The sequence below is a fragment of the Vombatus ursinus genome, unplaced genomic scaffold (genome assembly GCF_900497805.2).
Source record: "Vombatus ursinus unplaced genomic scaffold, bare-nosed wombat genome assembly UNPS02014841.1, whole genome shotgun sequence".
In the NCBI taxonomy this organism is placed as follows: Eukaryota; Metazoa; Chordata; class Mammalia; order Diprotodontia; family Vombatidae; genus Vombatus; species Vombatus ursinus.
The window spans coordinates 17,808,467-17,831,537 of NW_020954619.1; the positions used below are offsets into that span (position 1 = coordinate 17,808,467).

A 23,071-nucleotide genomic window follows, 5' to 3' on the forward strand; every position below is an offset into this window, starting at 1 on the left:
ACACACACACACACACACACACACACACACACACACACACACACACAAAACAATCAACTGTGCTATTACTGGTTGATCATTTCACTTAAAGAAAGATCAAACAACACATCCAGATTAATGTCTCATAAACTCATCCACCATTTACAAAGCAGATAAGCTGAGTTGAACCCTTTGTAAGGAACATCTACTAGAGTATTTGAAAAATTTTAAGAGATGTCCCTAGAGCAAAATGAAATAAGAGCACCACGTACTTTCCTCAATATTCTAATTTTCTTATGATATCCATTTGTAGGAACTTGTAAGACCTCTTTCTCCCAAAATTTTGCTGAAGCATGTTCCATAGCAGGAATTTTTAACATGGGGATATTTTAGTTTAAAATATATTTTGATGACTATTTCAAGATAATTGGCTTCCTATGTAATCCTATTTTATGCATTTAAAAACATTCTGAGACAGGGTCCATAGGCTTCACCAAACTGCCATGGTTCATGACACACAAAAAATAAAGATCCGTTGTTCTACATCAAGGGTAAGCAACTTGGGATACCAGAGACAGAGGTTACAAAGCTCCCTTTTCTCTCTCATTCTCCACCTGTCTTTCTTTTCCCAATTTTTTCTACTTTTCATTGCCTAGGACAGTGGTCTCCTAGATATTTTTTTAGGGCAGAGGTCCAAAGATACTTGATGAGTTGGAGTTGTTTTTTCCAGTTTTCCCCCAAACTTGAGAGCACTCAGGGGTAATGGGAGGGCCACTTGACAGAGAATCCTTTGAGTAAACCTGGGGAGTGAGCAATGTTGCTGCTGCTGTTACTGACAAACCATGAGGAGGATGATCAAGGCAGAGTACCATCCTTGTTCTAAAACAAATCTGATTGGCTCAAAGGGCGAATAACATAGTAAGTTAGGTATAGCAATCTAATTTACCCTATAGGAAATAGGAGGGGAAAAGGGAAAGAAGAGGGAGGGAAGAAGTAGTAAGGGGGCCAATAGAAGGGAGGGCAGACTGAGGGAGGCAGTGGTCGAAAGCAAAACTCTAGTGAGGAGGGAAAGGGAGATGGGAGAAAGAAAAACCATAAACAGGGGGAGGATAGTCTTTTGTTGTTTTATTTTGTTTCTTTTTTCTCATGGTTCCTCCCATTAGTTCTAATTCTTTTTTACATTGTGACTCATGTGAAAATATATTTAATGTGATTATATATGTAGAGACTATATCAGATTGCATGCCATCTTGGGGAGAAAGGGAGGACAGGGTGGGGGAAAAATTCACAATTTTATGGAAGTGAATGCTGAAAACTAAAAATAAATTAATTAATTATAAAAAACAAATCTGAAAATCGTAGGCACTGGACAATTTTTATAGAAATGACATTTCAAGAGGACATGAGAAACCTCTAGAAGGAAATAACTGAATACTACTAAGATGATATGTTAAGTATTTTGGTGAATAAAGGGTTTCTGCTGTTGTTTTTTCATCAGCTAACCATTCTACCAACACAGCTAAAATGGCAGAAGTTAATTAGGGAAAGCTGTTGAGTTTTTAATCCATATGTATAAATGCTTAAGTGAATTTACTATTCATGGAAGTGGAAGACTAAAAATAATGGCCTATGCCAAATGTAGTGTGGATAAGTGCACTAAAAAGCTTTCCCTCCACGTGTTCTTGTCATTAGACACCTCAAGCTGCAAATGCCAAATCTCTGTTGCTCTAATCCACTTGTCCCTCTGGAGAAAAGAATGCCATCTGTGTTGAAACTGGCCCAACAGTGGGATGGCTTGATGCAGGGTACTCGGGGGTGGGGGAGGGGAGGTCTGAATGCCAAACTGGTTAGCACTTAGGATTAGAGTCTGGATATGAAATCACCTCTCTCTCTGAGTGAGAAAGGATAATTCTAATACAAAGGGAATAGGAGGAAGTGGGGGAAAGCTTTCTGGGTGCCAGTCACAGAAGCTTTCAGTCTTTCATGACTCATCGTGTGCTCACTGGTCATGGACCACTACCTTTGGTTTTCCTTTCCAGGCCTTTAAAAGGCAGATCACAGATTTTTATTCATAAATGATTGGAAGCAAGACTAGAACCAGGAAGAAATGTTGAAAATAGCTTCCGCTTGTAGAATTCATCTTTGTTCTGTTCTTTCATACCCTTGCTCCCCCAAGCCAAACCAAAGATGACATTCGTGGTTGTTTTCTTATTTGGCAGTCTGAGAGCTTCCTCTGGACAAGAAAACAAAACTGCAATTCCTTGCTGATTAGAAATATTAGGCCGTTAGAAACATCATAATTTCTAAATAATTGATGGTCTGTATTTGCAAGGTAGACATAGTTGTATGATCTTCCCTCTCATTCCCTACAATTTAACAAATGTAGGTTTAACTCTTGGTGAGAAAAACTACTTTCACATGGTGTAACATATAGTTTTAAAGAGTCACCAGTCTATGTCAGATAAAGGACTTGAACCCAGGACTTCCAGACTCCCAAGGATGACCACTATCCACTAGCATGGTCTGGGCACCATTGAGAGTCCCCTAGACCCTTTTAGGAGTCCACAAAACCCAAACTATTTTTATAATAATATTAGGATGCTTTAATTTCGAATGTGGTAAATATTAATAGATATAACTCATATAAACAAAACACTTTGGGAGGAGAGACCTTTCTTAATGTAAAGGGATCCTGAGAGGAAAAAGTTTGAGAACCACTGGGCTACATCATCCTACTTCCATAATGGACAGTCAGTAGGATGTGAGCTAAAATCCTGTCTCAGATACTCTGTAGCTGGGTGGCCCTGTAGGCAAGTCATACATCCTCTCTCAGCCTCAATTTCCTGTAAAATGGGAATTACGATAATAGCATCTGCTTTACAGAGTTGTTGTGAGGATCAAATGAAATAATAATAATAATAATAATAATAATAATTATATATATAAAGCACTTGGAAAATTTTAAAGAGCTATAGAAATGTTGCTTATCATTATATAGTTAAATGGCAACATATTGGCACCCTAGGAACCAGACAGCCTTGGGATACAAATAATTATATACAAAATAGACTATTATAAGGCAGTGAGACCAATATTTTCCCTTCATAACTATGAGGCGCCATAGGCAAAGTGAACTATAGTTTTGAGGGAACTCTCTGAACCCAACACCTCTTCTTATAGTACTCCAAAACACATTGATACTGAGTCAAAAGGTTTTATACAAACTGAAACATCTAATTTAAATGTTTTCTTAATCAGATTAGCTTGATAATTAATCAGATAATCAACTGTAGCTGGTTTATTTTATTTAGGCATAGGTTTTCTTTCTGTTTCTTCTAGCTTATACTACCTCCACTAATGGATCCTTTTATACAGTCTGTTATTCATCAAGCAGTTGCTAAGCACCTACTCTGTGCTAGGCACTGTCTCAAATCCTTATTTATCAAAATATATATTAATTTATTCCCCCCAAACAAAGTGACATGCCTTTGCATTCCACATCTATCTTAAATGTCTCTTCCACCTTTTCCTATTTTGCTTTTATGAAAATAATAAGGGGAAAATTGAAAGGAGAGTTCAGAGGAATTCATGGATCAGCAGAGAAAAAAAAGGGTGAAAGGAGCTGAGGTATCCGTGTTCTTCCTGTCTGTCCTCTTTTCCACTTGGCTTAGCCAAGCTGAGGATTTGACAACAACCTCCTTGTTAACAACAGGTGTTTCATTTTCAGGTCATAAGTGTTGAAAAATCGAGCTTGGAGACTTTCAGGAGATGGTTTTGGATGTGATTAGATGAGAAAAGTGACTGTTAAAAATACTTCCCCACCAATTCCAGCACTACAATGATATTATGCAGCTTGTTTAATTGAGAGAAAATAATGCAAAAGGCTTGTCCTGTCCTGGTGAGCAAAAATAGTCAAGAACAGGCCTCAAGTCCTGAGGCATTTGAGGCTCATATTAAAGAGAACAATACAAGGCTGACCAGAAGAAAGTGGCAGATAATTATGTAGTCTGTGTAATTCAACAGGCATCTTTTTACAAGAACTAAAAAATTAAGTTTTGAATGTTATTTTAAAAAGAAAAGTTTGACTGGGTAGATAATAATGTTTTCTTAAAAGTTATCTTCTACTAATTAGTCTCTTATGCATGAGGTACAATGGAAATGGATTTGAAGTCAAAGACCTGAGTTCAAATTCTGACTGGTGGTACATGACTTGTGCAACATTGGGAAAGTCACTTGATATTTCCAGGTTTCAGTCATCTGAGCTTAAATCATCTGTAAAATGAGGAAGATAGATGAGATGATCTCTTCTAAATTCTTCTAAAATCTAAATCTAAAATCTAAATTCTTCTAAAATCTTTTAAATAGATGATGTCTGATAAAGTGATCTGAGGCATTTGTTAAGAATTAAAATTATTCAATAAATGTAACCACAGACTATTGTAAAGTGAGGCATGACAAAGGGAGGTATATTATGGCCAAATGTGTTTAAAACTGTTATGAGAGATGTCCTCCTATGGGGGAAAAATATCTCCACTTAGCTAGGTCCTCCAGATGCTTTTGTTTAGAGATGATTGTTTTGACTGTGACAAACCCCAGGGCATTATAGTACACCCCACCCGTCATGCCCCATCAATTAAATGTAGTACTAAAATGAGATCCATCTAATAATACATACAAGAAAAAATAAGTGATGAAAAAATATCTATTATTCAGAAAATGCTATAGTCAGTTGAGTCAGTTTATCAATATACACACATATACTTATATACATATACATATATGAATATGTATGTATATATACTATATTATAATATATAATATATGTGATATATTATATATAACATATACATATAATATGCATATATAAAATTTATATGTATGTGTGTGCATATACACATACCTCCCCAGCACAAAAAGCCAGATTTTTTTTTAACATGTACCTTGTCTTATCAATGCTTTATGTTTTCAAATCTTGGAACACCATAATTTCTGCAGAATCACATTTGTAGGTGGCAAAAAGAGCAATGGAGAAAAGCATGACGGGTGTAAGTTGTTGTTCAGTCATTTCAGTCATGTTTGACTCTTTGTGATCCCATTTGGGGCTTTCCAGGCAAAAGCCATTTCCTTCTCCAGCTCATTTTACAGATGACGAAACTGATGCAAAGAATGGTAAGTGACTTGCCCAGGATCACACAAGTAAGTAAGTGTCTGAGGCTAGATTTGAACTTAGGAAGATGAGTCTTCCTGATTCCAGGCCCAGCATTCTATCCACTGCACCTAGTCATCCAGGCTCAAGTAGGCTACAGCGTATTTCCAGTGATGAACTACATTCAAGAAGTGGACATATGGGACATGATTGGGGAAATGTATGCGTGGTGAAGGAGGCAAGTTAAGAGCAAAGTATAACAGATGAAGAGCCAAAATTCTGTATTAATATGTATGAAATATAAAAAAAAAATTGAAGAAGGAAGCCTCCAGCATGTTGGATAGATCTTCTCTGGAAGACAGAATCACAAAAGCCAAAATATGTGATTTGTATCAAAGGGTAAGTTGTGGTCTGAAAATATCCATACTAATAAGATCATAGCTCCTTTAAAGTATTAGTTATAGTTCAATAAATATTGAAGCATCATTCAATACTCAATATGGTGCATAGGTTAGAAGGGGTGGGAGACTAGGACTTTTAGAACATGAAATTTTGGGAGATCTTTGTCTTTGCTATATTATTGTCGATATTGTCAAACAAGATTATCTCAGTTTATGGTAACCCTCTGTGAAAATGAATACATCTTTCAAAAGAGACATATTTACTTGTAGTAAGCAGCTTACATACTGGGAGAATCTGACTTGGGAAATGATATATAATGCTAATAAAAAACCTAAAAGCTTAAATCAAAAGTCTAATAGTGTAACACAATATTGTCAATTAAAATATGTAAATTATATTTTAAGAGTAAAATTCTTCTGCAAATCTTCTTTGCAAATCTTGAAGCTCATTATGGCTATGCAAATCCAGGAGTGTGGGAAGAATGGAAAAATCTTTCTGCCACCAGAGTTAAGCAAAGGCAAAGAAGATGTTCTGTTGCTTTCTTAATTGTACCACAACACCAAAGAGCTGTTGGAATGCCTTCTAGACAATAAGACTTGAAGGTGGACTTTATAAAACTGAGGAACTCAAAATCTAAGGGGAAAATTGTGAGCAAGAGAATATTAGTAATCCCTTCCAGAGAGAGAATGATTCTTGATTCATTCCTTATGGTGAATCAGGAAATCAAATTTGTCAAAATCTGTCAGAAGTATAACATGACAGAGAAATGAACCCGAGTAAATTTAATTTAAAAAGTAACAAGCTATGTTCAACATCAAGGAAAGGTGCAATGAAATTTATCAACTTACAGAAACCACAGAATCTCAGGATATTAGAATTGGAAGGGACTTCATCTAGTTAAACCTTTACCTTAATGAAATCTCCACTAATGGTCATACTTCCATTGCTCAAACCTGTCTAATGAAGGGTTATAGACTTTTTTCTAAGGCAAGCCATTCTACTTTTGGCCAGCTCTAACAGGAATATTTCCTGACATAAAACCTAAATTTGACTTTTCATTTTCCACCTTTTGTTTATTTTTTCCCTTAGCATTTACACAGTGATTTAAGGTTTGCAAAATATTGCTTTACAAACATCATCCCATCTGATCCTCACAATAACACTAAGAGTTAGGAGCTACCATCATCTCCCTTTTACTGATGAGAAAACTGAAATAGACAGAGGATGAGTGACTTGCCCAGGGTCACACAGCTACTAAGCGTCTGAGGTAGGATTTGAACTCAGCTCTTCCAGTCTCCTGCTCCAGCACTCTATCTGCTGAGCTACCTTGCTACCTCTAGCTGGTTTTAACATTTAGGATTCAAAAGAACAAGTTTAATACCTCCTCCATTTGAAAATCCTTAAAAATACTTGAAGATCACTATCATCTCCCTGAATCTTCTTTTTCCCCCCATACTAACCACCTAATACTATTGTCTTCAATGGATCCTCATATGAGGTGGATTAAGACCCTTCATCATCCTGGTTGCCTTTCTCTAGCCAGTCTCTAGTGTGCTTCTTAAACTGTGGTGGCCAGAATTGCACTCAGTATACCAGGTGAGGTCTGACCACAGGCAGAGGGCAGAGCACAGAGGAACTATCATATCATTAGCCCCAAAGATTATTCCTCTTTTAAAACAGCCCGAGATTACTTTAGCTTTTTAAGCTTCCACATTCCACTGCCAACCCATAATGAGCTACCAATATACTAACCATCCCCTCAGATCTTTTTTTTTTTCAGAAAAATTGCTGTCTTGCCTTGCTTTTCTCATCCTATATTTGTGAAGTTGATTTTTTGAATCCATGTGTAAGGTTTATACATATCTCTAAGGAATCCATGTTATTATATTGAGCTGGAGACTCTAGCCTGTCAAAATTATTTTGAATCCCAATTCTGCCATGCACTGTATTAGTTAGCCTTTCCAGCTTCGCAGCATCTACAAATCTGATGAGGCTGCCATCTCTGCCTTCATCCATGTCGCTGATGGAAATGTTAACTGCCACAAGATTCCTGGAACGCTCTTCTGGGGACCTTCTGCCAAGCTGTCACTGAACCATTAGTGACTATTCATTGAGTCTTGCCATTCAACTAGCTCCACATCTATCTAATTATGAGAGCTGCTACAATAGTATGAACTAGATACTTTCTAGAAATTAATATAGGATGATTTAGGAAATCAAGATTTATAAACCTTTTTAAATTTTGCAATTCTCTATTAACATTACTCCTCCCACCTATCAAGGATTCACTCTCCTCCCCATCACAAGTATTAGCAAAATTTATCTATGTTAATCTCAGCAAGCAAAAGGAAAAAAAAAAGCTAGCAAGTAGAAAAAGATTACAAATAAGTTTTCATTGAAACAGAAGCTTGTAAGATTTTTCCTTATGCTGTAAGGAGATAGCAGGGTTTTTTCTCTTTCCTCTGTGCTTTAAAACTAAAATAAATCTGGTGCTGTTTGGATTTTTGATGTAAACACATTCTAAAATCACCAAAAAATGAGAAACTGGGTATATACATGAATATCTCTCCCACTACAGGCAGAAAAATTGAGTTGTTCTCTATAATGTAAAGGTAGACAATACATACAGAACATGAACGAATGAATGAATATTAATTCATTGTGATAACATACACTGTGTTCATATAATCCCATATAATCCTAAATGATTTAGAAAACAAATATAACTTGAAAGCGTTTATACTACCTTGCTTCACTAGATACATATTCTTAGAACCTGAAGAATATTATTTAGAGGGAGGGCAAGATGAAGGAACATTATTACATATCTTCAAGTTACAAATACTGAAGATGAAAATTCTCCAATTTAACTGCATGCTCTAGTAGTTGTCTTCCACTGAAGTCCTACGCTCCTCTTCATGAGGATTTAGAGGTGATCCTAGGCTCTCATAGACAATGCCAGCAGAGCACTGGCTTTTGTAGCAATTAACAATCTTAAAAGGGTAGGAGGAAGAGCCTGGTGATAGACTGCTGTCTGAGGACTAGCCTTGCTAACTCTGGAGAGGCTTGGGAAAAGGGAGACGAATCACTGCATTCAGCACCAAGGTAACTGACAGGGGAGAAGAACTCCCAAACACTGGGTCTACAGTAAAGTGCCACTTGGTGGTTAATTCAGGTATTTCACTCACCTGATTAATTAGTCCACCAATTTGGATGAAGGATAATGACTCCATTGGCCAGGATAACTCTCAAAGATTATTTTCTAAATTGTGAAAGTGTTTTGGTCTATGATGATGGATGAAGCACCCACACAAATGTATTCACAAACATTTCAAAATATTACAGGGAATAATATCCTAATGGAAAAACAAAATTTCCAGATTGACTGATTGCCCTAGTTTTAGATGACCATTCCAGTGTATATTTTCCTGTTTGCTATCTTGCTTTTCTTGTTGTTTTACAAAGGAGCCTTCAAACTTCAACATCATCTAACAAATATTTGCAGACTGAAAGAATATTCCCTGCCCTTTTATCTCTCTGAATTATTTTTCTCTATTCCTGAGATGATTTACTGAAAGACTCCTAGGCCAATTTCTGATGATACTGGAATGAGAAAAGGATTGTGTATCCTCCTTCCAGGGCCTAGATGATTCTTTCTGTTTCTTTTCTCACTTTCCTTTTTGCAACAGGGACAAAAACCATAAGACTGCTACCTATATTCTCTTTTGTTTCCTCTTTTTTCATTTCCTCTCTTTTCTTCTTCTGACCTTGAAACAAGGACTTCTATTAGTGCCAGGAAGAGACATAAAGCATGGTACCTAGAGTGCCTAGGCAACTGCCAATAGTGTGAGGAGGGGGAGAATTGGTAAACATAGTAACTTCATTAGAATTCCACTTGGTGCCTGAGATACTGCATGCAATTAAATAAATTCCCTTGCTGGACAATGAACATAGTGACATTGTCTCCATGTATGCATAAGAAAGGAAGAACTAAGCCACAAAATGTCACATATTTATTAAGTACCTTCTATGTTCACAACACTGGACTGGGTTCTAGGGGCCATATAATGATTAAATAAGACTTGGTCTTTGTCTCAGTGGAGTCCACAATTTAGTAGGGAGATAAGACACATGTATAAGCATGATGCAAAGTGATACATAAATTTATAAAAAAGTTCAAACTAAATGTTATGTGAGTTATGAAGGGAAAATAATTGTTGCTGATTTGAAGGGAAAGAATTCATGAAGGAGAAGGCATTTCTGCTTTGCCTTAAAAGTCGAGTAGAATTTCAACAGACAGAAATGGGGAAAAGGAGGACATTGCAGGAATACCAAACAGAGGGAGTAAAGACATGGGTGCAAGGCAATGTGTAGCATGTTATTTGAAATGACATGCAGTCCTGTTCTGTTGAAGCATAGCACATGTGGAGTACAATTATGTGAGATACAGTCAGAATTAAAGTGGTGCCAGGTTATTATTACATCATGTGGGTCATAGCTTTAGAGTTGGGAGAGTTCTTAGATATCCAGTCTAAACTTCTCACTTCATGATTAGGAAACTGAGGTTGAGAGAGATTAATGGTCCAGAGTCACATACTAGAAGGTGACGGAAACAGAATTTGAACCCAGGTCCACTAAGTCCAAATCCAATGTCTTTCCCACTCTCGAGGGCCTTGAATGCCAGGATAAGGAGTTTAAACTTTACTCAGTAGGTAATAAGGAATCATTGCACAGTCCCAAGAAAAGGAATGGTATGATCCAATCTGCAAAATTTTCTATAATTACTTCAAAGGTCTGTGATTTCACTGCAATGGGTACTCCATCAACAAAGATCACAAATTCTATGAACTTAAGAATATTGTCTTCATGAGTTATTAAATTTCCCTTCCTTGCCCTAAAATTATTACTTGGTATCCTATATTATGATGCTGAGTCTCTTTTAGCTTCACAGAACCTAACTGAGCTTCCACTGGCAAAGAAATAAAGAATCCAGGTTCAATTCCATGCCACAGTGAAGTATCAGAATAGCCCTTGATGGGAGGGAGATCTATGCACAAGGAAGCAGTGGTGTGATGAATGTTGTAGAGGGGGCAGAAAGTGAAAGAAGAAAGGCTGGGTCATAGGCTGTTGCTGTAGCTCAGGTGATTGGCAAAGCAGGTCTGTGCTAGTGTATAGGATAGAGATGGAAAAGAGGATGCATGAGAGACTGATGACATTAAAAAAAAAAAGGCAAACATTGACCAACTGACTTACTCTCAGTGGAAACTGCTTAATGAACTTACGTTCCTTTCAAGTATTTAACTTCCACTGGAACTTGCTGTATTATTTACCTTAGTTCTTAATATTTGATAGGTTAACATCTCAATTGATTTTCAAAAGACCTGGGGGGGGGGGTGGCGAGGGTTGTGGTAAAGTGAATACCACTGCAATGTCTCTGTCTTAATTTTACATTAAACTTGACAAAATGTCCAATTCTTCCCAAGGACATTAACAAAATATTGCAGAGCTAAAGCATTCTCTCCATTGTCGGGTTGTTTTGGGTATTACGCCCGTGTAGCGTGGAATGAACCTGAAGGCAGTACTAGGATCACCATTTTTCTAATATAATTAAGGACTTTTAAAGCTTCAATAGACTTTACCTTGGCTACTTCTTCTTGAAATGCTACTAAATTCAAATAGGAAATGTTGACCAAGTCCTGACCATATACCACAGTTATCATTCGATGTTCCAGGCGTCCTATGTTCCCCACATCCAAGAGCTCACGTAATTTTGGATCCTACAAAATGAATATTAGAAAATCAATCAGGATATGATAATAATGATTACTAATATTTACATAATGTTTTCGAGATTTACAAAACACTTAACATGTTATTTCACTAGAATTTCACAACCACAATCTGAAGTAGGAATTTTATTATTTCCATTTTATGATGAAGAATCTGAGGTTGATAAAGATTAAGTGACTTTGTTCGAATCACAAAGCTATAAGTGTCTGAAACAACATTTGAGCTCCAGTCTTCTTGACTCCCACTATGCCACCTAACTGCCTCTGAAAAGAGTAATGTTTTTTTCTAATATTAATGTAATAAAATTATTTTATTTCAGAGCTATAATTATTTTAAAATGTATCTACTTTTTTAAGCAAAAAAGTCGCTGTAGAAAAATATATCATTCTAGTCATTGAGGACACCAAGATCATGTAATCTAGTCCAAAAGCATTCTCCTACTTGTAATTCACAAAAGCAGCAGAGTTGAAACTATTGAACCTGGGTCAATGGAGACAGACTAGATTCGAAGTTAGAAGAATAGGGTTCAAATTTTAGCTCTTATTACTTAATACGCACGCGCAACTTGGGACAAATCACAATACTTCGCCTCACCGTGTTGTGGCTCAGTTTTCTGACATATAAAACAAAGAAATTCGACTCCATATCCAAGATTCCTTCTAGGTCCAAATTCTAAGACTCCCCAGGGAATATTCCTTCAACTATAACATGTTCCACCAATATATTTTAAATTTAAATTAATTTTAATTTAAGTTAAATTAAACTTTAATTAATTTTAATTAAAATTTTACATTTAAAATTCCTTCTGTATCTTTAATAACAAATTATAATTACAACTGTAGCATTTTCTTTTACCTCCTAATTTATAAAGAAGCCAGCTTTCACTGGCTTTCAAGAACCTACTGTTAAATTTTTATTTTGAGCATTACAAAATAAGAAAATGGCAAGTTCTACAAATCAGGGCTTGACTTATTGCTTTGTTGATTATCTAGATTTAAGAAGGTGATGGTAAAAATGTTGATAATGAAAATTAAATTTTAAAGTGTGCCATACATACATTTTTGTAGAGCCCGTTGTTAAACATTTAGCACACCCCTGAACAAAACCATGGAATTCTCAGGGCTGAATGAGAATGTTCATATTTAAAAAACATATTATTATACTACATTTTGGTAGGCTGTGATTATTATATGAGTCCCAGACTAGTCTACTCAAAGATGATCAACAGCAGAAAGTTGGTCATAGGGGATGAATTATTTTAGCCAAGGAAACAAATGAGGATGTCTTAAGAACTCATGGAAGGATTATGATTTCCATGTGTGATAGGTATTTTCATACCAATTAAATAAAAGATCCTTAAAGTATCAAAACAAATATTTTGATAGAAATATGCCTGAAATTTTCCGGGGCTTGATTCACTTAGCACAACATTATCAACAAAGTAGGAGTATCTGAAGGTTTCATGATCTATATGGAATCCCTTTTCACTGTAGAGACTATGCTAGGATTCCTCCATGACAGTTACAAACAACTTTTGCCAGTAGGTCTCCCTGCTATAAATCTGGCTTGATATTAATGATATACATTCTTTTGTTTGCAGGTGATAATATGTTTATTACATCAAAACTTAAAACATTGTAAAACTTCCCAAATGAGATCCAAAATTACCCAAAAGAATTTGACCTAACTACCCAATACAGGTAAAAAAAAGTGGATGAAGAATGCCTAAATTATAATATATAATATGCAATTGAATGGGCATTGTATGGTACTCATCTATAAGCACATAGCAGCAGAACCTAGCACTGAACATGAGAAGGCATTGGGCATTGGGATGTAATTGGGAAATTACAAAGATGATTTTAAAAAGAATTTTTTTAATGACCCCAAGATGCTCCCTAAAACAAAGACCCAATTTTAAAATTTCATTATTTTCCCAGTGATATTTTATGGCTGTGAGTCATAGAACTATATAGTCTCCAAAAATTTAAGTATCATACAAAGGATGATGGAGAGGTGAGGGGCGGGGGGCATCATCATACTGCAATATCTTACAAAGAATTAACCAGGGATTAATTAGTAATTTTTTTCTTCTGGATATATATTTCTTCAGTGATATCCTTTATACCGCTTGGGAATAAAGGATATCACTGAAGAAATGTATATCCAGAAGAAAAAAGGAGGGGCAGTCATGTGATGAGAACAATATATAATTAATAGATATTTCATGTGCTCTATTCATATTTGTGTAATGCAAATATGAGTAATGTATCCAGCATGTTGATGAGTGAACTGTGGTAAATTTATGGGAGGATACAAATAAGAAGAATACAGGACAGGCAGGAAAGGCTAAGCTCTGTTGGAGCTTATCATTGGAAGGAATACTCACACCTAAGAGCCAACTGATCCATTGAAGAAGGGAATTTTACCTAAAATAGACATTTAGAACCCATCTACCAAGAAAAAAATAAAAGGGAATAATAATTATAGCTAGCATTTATATAGTGCTTTATGGTTCACAAGATCCTGACAACTACCCTGGGAGGTGAGTACTATTACTATTCCCATTTTACAGTTGAGGAAACTGAGACAAACAGAGGTTAAATGACTTGCCTAGAGTCATACAGCTAGTAAGTGTCAGCAGCAGTATTCATGTCTTCCTGATTTCACGTCCAAACATTCTGTCCATTGTACCAGCTAATTGCCACGATGATGACAACAAAGTTGACTACTACTACTACTACCACTACTACTACCACCTACTAAATGGTATTAATAATAATAATAATAGCAGCAGGCATCACAGCAGACTAGATCTGGAATTAAGAGGACCCAAGTTCAAATCCTTACTAGTTGTGTGATCTGGGCAAGTCACGTGACCCTTTGTCTGCCTCAGTTTCCTCATCAAAAAATGATGATAATAATAGCACCTTTTCATTTGTTGTTGTTCAGTCATTTTTTTTAATTGGGTCCACTCTTCATGACCCCATTTGGGGTTTTCTTGGCAATGATAATGCAGTGATTTGCCATTTCCTTCTCCAGCTCATTTTACATATGAGGAAACTGAGGCAAACAGGGTAAGTGTCTGAGACTAGATTTGATCTTAAGAAGACGAATATTCCTGACTCCAGGGTTAGCAATCTATCCACTGGACCATCTAACTGCCCGATAATAACAGCACCTTCCTCCCAGAATTGTTGTGAGGATCAAATGAGATAATATTTTTAAAGTGCTTTGTAAACTACACAAGGTAAATATTTCTATGTTCTCATGCTTAATCTATGAGGCCACGTGATATATTGGATAGAGAGGTGGCTTCAGAGCCAAAAAGCTTTGGGTTGAGGTCCTGCCTCTGACACATATTGGCAATATGATCCTGGAGAAGTCATGCATTGCCTCTCAGTGCTCTAGGCAGCTCCTCAAGACTTTAAGTTGTAGAGAGAATATCAGGCTACATTGGCAGGAAAAGTCTCTCAATCAGAGCTCCCTATACCAACGGGGTCATAGGTCCAGACTCATTTTTAATATGAATATACTTCCTTTTTATAAGTCTCCTTTGTTATATGTTGCTTAGTTAACACAATATGAATTCTCAAGATCTCTAGCATTCAATCATTCAAGCATCCAAGAAGGAGACATTCTAAACCAGTAAGATTACTGTGCTGCACCGACTAGTCCTCTTCTACCTTCTTAGAAAGATTCAGAAGGAAAGGAGAAATACAATCTTGTGACTAATAGGCATTGGATCAATCCTTTGACAAAATGAATAATTTGCAGTTGAACTATTTAGTTTATAATAGAGTTTCAGGATTGTTTGTTTAACTAAATGATAAGGACCAAAAGGGCTATCTACTTGAATCTGATAGTAGTTCTCTGAATGCAAAGACTCTGTGATTAATTAATTCACCCTAGGCTTGAGAGGGTGAGTTACTTAACCACCTCATCCTTACAATCAAAGATCATATACATGGCATCCTTGTTCAGGTCTGTAGAAACCAGAGTGATCTCTATTTCAAAATATTTCCTTTGCTAAAACTGTAATCCCAAACTGAGAACCTAACATGCAGTTTTCTTACTTTCATTATTTCACTGCAAAATAGAAAATGTTCACACAAAAGATTACTGGAATGATATAGAAAAAGAAAAATACAGAATAATTTTTAAAACTATATAACAACAATGTCAGGAAAAAAAGGGGAAAAGGAAGTGTTTATTGGTCATTCTACAGGCATCTAGGTGATGCAATGGATAGAGTGCTAGCCCTGTAGTCAGGAAGACCTGAGTTCAAATGTGACCTCCAACAGTTATTAGCTGTGTGACCCTGGTCAAGTCACATAACTCTGTTTGCCTCAGTTCTCCATCTGTAAAATGAGCTGGAGAAGGAAATGGCAAATCATTCCAGTATCTTTGCCAAGAAAACCTTAAATGGGGTTATGGAGAGTTGGACATGAATAAAACGACTGAATAACAGCACTGGTCTTTCTAGCATTAAAAAGAAAGTTTCATATGGTCGAAAAAATACTAGATGAAGAACTGTCTCTAGAAGTTAATATCTGTGTGACTGTAGGCAAGTGACTCAAATTCTCTCAGCTTTATTTTCTAACATGATAAATGGAGATCAAATCATAATTCCTACTGAGTTTATTGCTTTGTAAGGTAAGGATAGAATTAGAAAATACATGTGAAAGGGAAGAAGACAGTATATAAATACAGTCAATCAATCATCATTTTGGTAAGCAATTTTCTATTTTAGGACACAGAAAAGATAAGATAATTCTTAGAAAATGCATGAAATATACTATTTTCACTAAAATTTGAAATCAATTACATTTTATTAAGCTCATTACTGTCTTTGGTTCTGTACTATTAGAAAAAAAATTTAGGAATCAATGGACAATGTGCTTTTTTGACATTTCATTCTTAGAGCCTTCCTTTCTATTTTTTCTCTAGGTTCTCCCCAAACCTAGTGCCAGTCCTACCAACCCCACCTCCATCTCCACTATATCTGGTCTTCAGAACCTTCCTGGTCAGCATTGTTACCTTTGGTTAAGTTGTTCTCCTCTAGTAACTTTAATGAGAGAAGAACAAAGGCAGGTAGAGGTCTATAGGTAAAAGGAGAAAGGAATGGAAAAGAGGATTTAAAGTTAGATGGGGCATTTGAGATTATTCTAAACAGTGGTGGTAAATTCAAATAGAAATGCAGCCACTGAGTTGTGCATACAGATCCCTCTGGGTTACATACTGACATAGAAAACCATTTTGTTGTTCAGTTGTTTCTGAATCTTTATGACCCCATTTTTGGGGGATTTTCTTGGCAGTGATACTGGAGTGTTTTGCCAGTTCCTTCTCCAGCTTATTTTACAGATGAGCAAACTGAGGCAAACAGGGTTAAGTGACTTGCCTGAGGTTACACAGCTAGTGTTTGAGGCCACATTTGAACTCATGAAGATGAGTCTTTCTGATTCCAAGAGCTCAATCCACTGCACCACCTAACTGCCCTAGAAAGCCATATATTAACATTATATATGTTTTATTGTATTTTAGTTTACTTTGTTAAATATTTCCCAGTTGCATTTTAATCTGATTCCAGATGCACTGGGAGTGTTGCAGGACATAAGAGGTCTGGGGCTGTGTGTTTAATATTTTTGACCTAGAACAACCTGTTCATTTTATAGATTAAGAAGCTGAGGCTCAGAGACATGAAGTTTTTATCTAATTCCACATAGTAGGTAATTAATAGAGTGGAGATTTGAACTTAGGGGCTTTTAAATCTATACCAAGTATTCCTTTTATTAGAAAGTAGACTGGTTAGGGAGTTTGGAGTCTATTGCTGGGACAGTCACCAGAGGGAGAAAAATGATCAGTCATAACTGACATTTTTCTTTATGACTTTTTATCATTACAGCTAATGATTAACCATTTTTAAAAAAAGGCCACCAGCCATAGATGAAGGATCAAAAGGGAGCCATGTGTAACGTTTTATAGGAAAAAACCCAATGGATTATGTATAAATATTTTAAAAATAATTTTAAATTTGCAATAAGAAATAAAGAAAATCCCTTTATAAATTTTCTCTGTGGACTCTATTCCAAATTGATTTTGTACTATTTTTATCTAGTATTCAACATATAGTAATCCTATTCTTCTTTGTCATTTTTCTATAGCCTTAACTAGGAAAGAGTCTTCCTCTAAGGACATATTTTGCTTTAAAAAACAAAACCAAACCAAAAACCTCACTTTCTTTTTTGGAATATGACAGCTCAAGGTGACCTTCTTGCTTCAGAAACTCATTACTTGTTATTATGTTACTGATGTGTCAGAGATGCTGGGCAAAAGATTTGTTGTAAAGGTTTATCTTTTTAAACATTCTGTAAAACACTTATCATAAAATACACCTGCCACCTCAAGTGTCAACAGGTGGTTATCAGTTACAGGAGGCTGACTCACAGGGAGGAACTAGTGGGGAAATAATTGTAAATACATTAACAGAAAAGGAGTTGAAACAGGAGTAATATATCCAGGAAGACATGGAAAATCACGTAAGTGTTTATTATTATTATTATTAATCATTATCCTCATATCATAGAAAAGAGACTGATGTTGATAGTGATACTTTTTCATGTAGGGAAATATGAGTGCATTTCCAAATTTAAGCAAATTTAACATAGTTCATGCTGAATGGGCATTACAAAATGTCCAACTCTAATTTTATTTAAAGAGTATGGGAAATATTAAACACAAAACCCAATGTCATAGGATCTGGCTTTGATCTTTAGTGTTATACCATTCATTAAACAATTCATCCTACCACCATACACCATTTTGTTCTTTTTAAACAATGATTCTGTGAACAGAATAGAAATGAAAGGGAAATAATACTTGCTGAAATACAGCTTTTAGAAAGCAAACCCTGACCTCACATTTATAGTCTAATATTGAAAATAAGCATACAATACTGAAATGGCTAAGTGGATAAAGCACTGAACTTGGAGTCAGGAAGACTTGAGTTCAAATCCAGTCTCAGACACTTACTTGGCTATGTGACCCTGGGCAAGTCACTTAACATCTGTTTACCTTAATCCAGAAGGAAATGGCAAACCACTCCAATATCTTTGCCAAGAAAACCCCATGGGCAGTATGGTCCATGGGGTCATGAAGAGTTGGACATAACTTAACAATAACAATTGGAAATAAAGCAGAGAATTATAACTATAATTTGTTGTATGAAAAACATACTTCCATACTTTTTTATATAATATCATTCCAATGAAAGTGTTACATAATATGTGAATAGGGAAGCACTCTATCAAACAGGATTCAGAGGAGGCTTCATTGAGGAGGAGACATAATTTTAAAATGAAATGAAAAGAAAAGAAAAGAGGGTGTGGGAGTTGAGGAAGTTGAGAGATTGTATTTGTTGGAAGGGTTGTCAACATGAACTTTGAAATTCCTTAGTGTGAATGCAATGAATGGGGTAGGGAGAAAGGAGCAGACATGTCACATTTCTCTACCAGAATCGTGAGGTGTTGAAATGAGTTGGATGTAATTCATTTGGAATGGGTATATCATGGATGTTTTTAGTCTGCTTTTCACAGGAATCAGAATGCAGAAGATAACAAAAGCTATTTGCTAAACAAAAAAAAAAAGTGTTTTAACTCAGCAAAATATTTCTGAGAGGCACTTAAACAGTCTTCCAGAGTAGCTAATATACATGTTTAGGAATCTAAAGATTTGAATTACCAGTAAAATACAAAAAAAGTATTATACCAATTTTAAAATCTATGTCAATTTTGCTCATTTAAATGTAGGTGTTTCATGTATAACTATATATCAGATTGCTTATCATCTCAGGGAGGAAAGGATAGAATTTGGAACTCAAAACTTTTAAAAATATTTTTTAAATTATTTTAACATTTCCTGGGGGAAAATAAAATATTATATAAAACAATAAATGCATGTGCTTCATCTTTAGAATTTGATAACCTCTGTTACATTTATTTTTAAATATACCTTACAAATATTTATGAAGATAGAGCAGTGAAGAAAAGAGCATGAAGGCAGGTGTCACACCTAATAGACTATTAAACAGATATTTTAAAAACACTAAAAATTTTTAACATTTTAAAGCACAACAAAAATTATTATTAAAATAAGTTATAATTAAAATCCAGTAATATTCAAAGAATTATTTTGAATGATTCATGGCCAGAGTCCAACACCCCTTGAAAGGATGTATCACCTTCCATATGTTGAAAGGACCTTCGTAAAGATAGATTTGTAACGCTTATATTACTTCATCAGCTTAATTGGCCTAAACAAATTAAAAAAATCAACTAAGATTCTTTCTTTTGGGAACAGGAAATGAAGTCATAAAAATATTAAGTTTGGAACATACATAGCATAAGTTGGATGTGGTCTTGAACAGTACCTCCATCTTAATAGCTAAAAAGGTGTGGGATTACCACCTCTTAGAAATATAGGAAAGGGGATGGGTAGAATTTAAGACTAGAGAAGGCAATAAACCTTCTCACCCCCACCTCTGGCCCTATGAAGTCCCATTTTCCTGCAACTCTGAATAAAGTTTTCACTAGGCAATTTTTGCATCCTGTCTTGGAATTATCTTTTGGGAGATCACGTAAAGTGAAGGTGAGTGAGAAACCTTCCAGTCACTCTCCAGCAGCAACAGCAGCTACTTATTGGCTTCATTATAACATAGAATTTATGTGGAAATGTATCTCTTCTCTCTACACTTGTGGAAGGATAAGACTATGGTACTTTCCTGGGTGTAATGGAAAGACTGTAGTAATCAAAACTGCTTTTAAAGGAGGATTTCTGTCTATGACAGATTTACCTACTATTAGCAATATCTACCAACTAACTCACAATTACAACTCATATTTTTTTTAGCACTTTAGGATTTACTAAGTACTTTCCTCATGACTACACTATGAGGTAGGCAGTTCATACACATATAACATTTCATTTTAAAGTTGTGGAAACTAGAGCTCACTTACCCATGCTAGCACGTAAGTTTTAGATGTGGGAATCAAATCTAAGTCCTTCTAACTCAAAGTTCACCCTTTGCCCTGCATTTTAATGTCCTGAGAATAGTGACATTTCCCATTCTGCTCTTTAAGCACATCCAGGATTATTACTGTTTCCATAAGGATTGCGAAATAGTCTGTCCAACTAAGTAATGTGGCTCTTTTTGAATTACGAGGATTAATGATTAAATTACCTATACCTATTTGCAGAAAGTGAGCTTTTATACATATTTAAGCTGTAACAATGATTTACTTTTTCTTACTTCAATTAACTAGGAAAGACTTCTCTGTTAAATTTAAAATAATCCCATTCTCACTAAAGATCATTTAAATGTCTATTTTTTTTCCCTCTCCAGAAGTGATCACTCTAACTGATCAGCTCAAGAGTGGCGAGGAACATATTTTTCAGACTTTTTTTTTTAAAGATCAAAAATCCACAACATTTTAAGCACTAAAGTGACAAAAGAACTGATATTTTAGAAACAGGGACACACACATTAAGCAAATGCTATTATCGTTATCAAATGAAATGATGCAAATAAATGTTTTCCTAAACCTTAAAGTATTATATAAATGCTAGCTATTATTATTTAAATCACAGGTTCTAAAGTAAATGAAAGAAAGGAATAGATACAGAAAAGACAATTTTAAAAGTACTGAAGATATCTTTTGTATCTCCTATATTTTTCCTATGCATTGCTATAAGAAGAAATAGCTGCATTTTTTGTTGAAAAGCCACCTGCAAATGAAAATGTATCTAAAAACATTTCTTGAATTAATTTTTCATGCTAAATATGCTGATGTAGAAAATACCTATGACTTATTATATTCTTTTAAAATGCCCTTATTGGCTTTTAAGCGTATTATATGGTTTTGATATTAGGCTAACATTAATCATGATCTTACCACTTAAGGGAATCACCTCAACCTGAATTACATTTCAAGTAGTTTTAGCTTTTATAACAAAATTTTATGAAAAATATATCATTCATGATCATAAATCATGCATTGACAAATGTCTTTTAAAATATTCTTAGTACAACTGTCAGAAGAGGAAGAAAGAAATCTTCCTGGTTTTTAATTCTAGTGATTTTCATGTAATGTATGTTCACCGTGATAAACTGTTTTCTTCCACTGAAGGTTGAGTGAGTTCTTCCTATTAGAGTTTATTAAGATTTGTTATATAAAGAAAAGACATGGTGAAAGGGTGAGGCAGTAAGCTGTTATCTAGACTACAAATATTAAATAGATCAGGCAAAAACAGGTCAAAGGCAAGATTTACTATTTCATTTTTTACAATTCAACACTCATCATAGGACAAGTAAATGCCATTAGAGATTGTTTCATGATTCAAGAATGGATTGATAGGCATTTAGACTGTTGAGGTAGCTAGGTAGTACTATGGATAGAGTGGTGGGCTTGGAGTCAGGAAGACCTGAGTTCTAGTCCTGCCTCAGACATTTACTAGCTGTATGACCCTGGGCAAGTCACTTAACCTCTTTACTTCAGTTTCCTCATCTATAAAATGAAGATAAAAACAGCACCTACTTCCTGGGGTGATTGTGAGAATCAAATAAGATACTAATTATAAAGCATTTAGCACAGAGCCTAGCATATAGTAAGTGCTATATAAATGTTAGCTATGATGATGATGATGATGATGTCACTTTATACTTCTTTTCAAAGGATTTTGCTCAGTCAGAAGACTGCATTCCAATCAGCTTTGCCACTAGCTGTATGACCTTGGCACTCTGGGGGCAGAAATATACACACACACATACACACACACACACATATTCCCCCCAGAGAGCTAATTGTTACACACTTTTTAAGTTTAACCTGCATATTAACATTTTCTTAAATATAGAAAATCAAAAAAATAATTAATCAAGCCCTGATTTATAGCATTTGCTGATTTCTGATGTGTAAATGGTCACATTGAAAATTTAAGAATTGACTTTCACCAATCACTTTGAGCTGGGTCCAGCACACTCCTGGACCTTGATCAAGAAATAACCTCTCAACTTGAATATCCTCATTTGCAAAACAGGAATAATAGTCTGTAAAATAGAATAAGACCATCTACCTTGCCTACCAAAAATAAGATTTTTATCAGGATGACATGAGGACTGCAGAATTATATATCATAAATTTAGAGCTATTAGGAACTTTAGAGGACATCTAATTTAACTCAGATGCAACAACTGAGGATCAAAGAAATTAAATAATCTGCCCAAGGCAGCTAGTTAATTACAGAGACACAATTTACCATACCTCTACTCATATGGGCAGCCACGTGGCTCAGTGGATATAGTGCTGTGCCAGGAGTCAGGAAGACTCATCTTCCTGAGTTCAAATGTAGCCTCAGACACTTACTAGATGTGTGACCCTGGCTGAGTCACTTAATCCTGCTTGCCTCAGTTTCCTCATCCGTAAAATGATTTAGAGAAGGAAATGGCAAACCATTCCAGTATCTCTGCCAAGAAAACTTCCAATAGGGTCACATAGAATCAGACATGACTAACAACAATAACAACCTCTGATACTGTCCCAAGTTGTGAAAGTGTTTTGAAAACTTCAAGGCTTTATGTAAATATGACATGGCAGTATAATCATATTATTATTATTATTATTAATATTCGCTGCTAAACAAAATGTCTTCCATTAAATAGGAACTAAATGAAATTTTCTATATAAATAAGTTACGATT

At 35.3% G+C, this 23,071-nt stretch overlaps 1 protein-coding gene across 2 annotated transcripts in view; it reads right to left on the minus strand.

The window, feature by feature from the left end:
• PLCB1 (phospholipase C beta 1) overlaps positions 1 to 23,071 on the minus strand; it is an 840,557-nt gene that overhangs the window by 311,825 nt on the left and 505,661 nt on the right. For both annotated transcript variants that reach the window (XM_027840410.1, XM_027840412.1), the window contains exon 4: positions 11,167 to 11,304. In XM_027840410.1, coding sequence (XP_027696211.1) covers positions 11,167 to 11,304 — 138 coding nt within the window. The remainder of the gene's footprint in view (positions 1 to 11,166; positions 11,305 to 23,071) is intronic.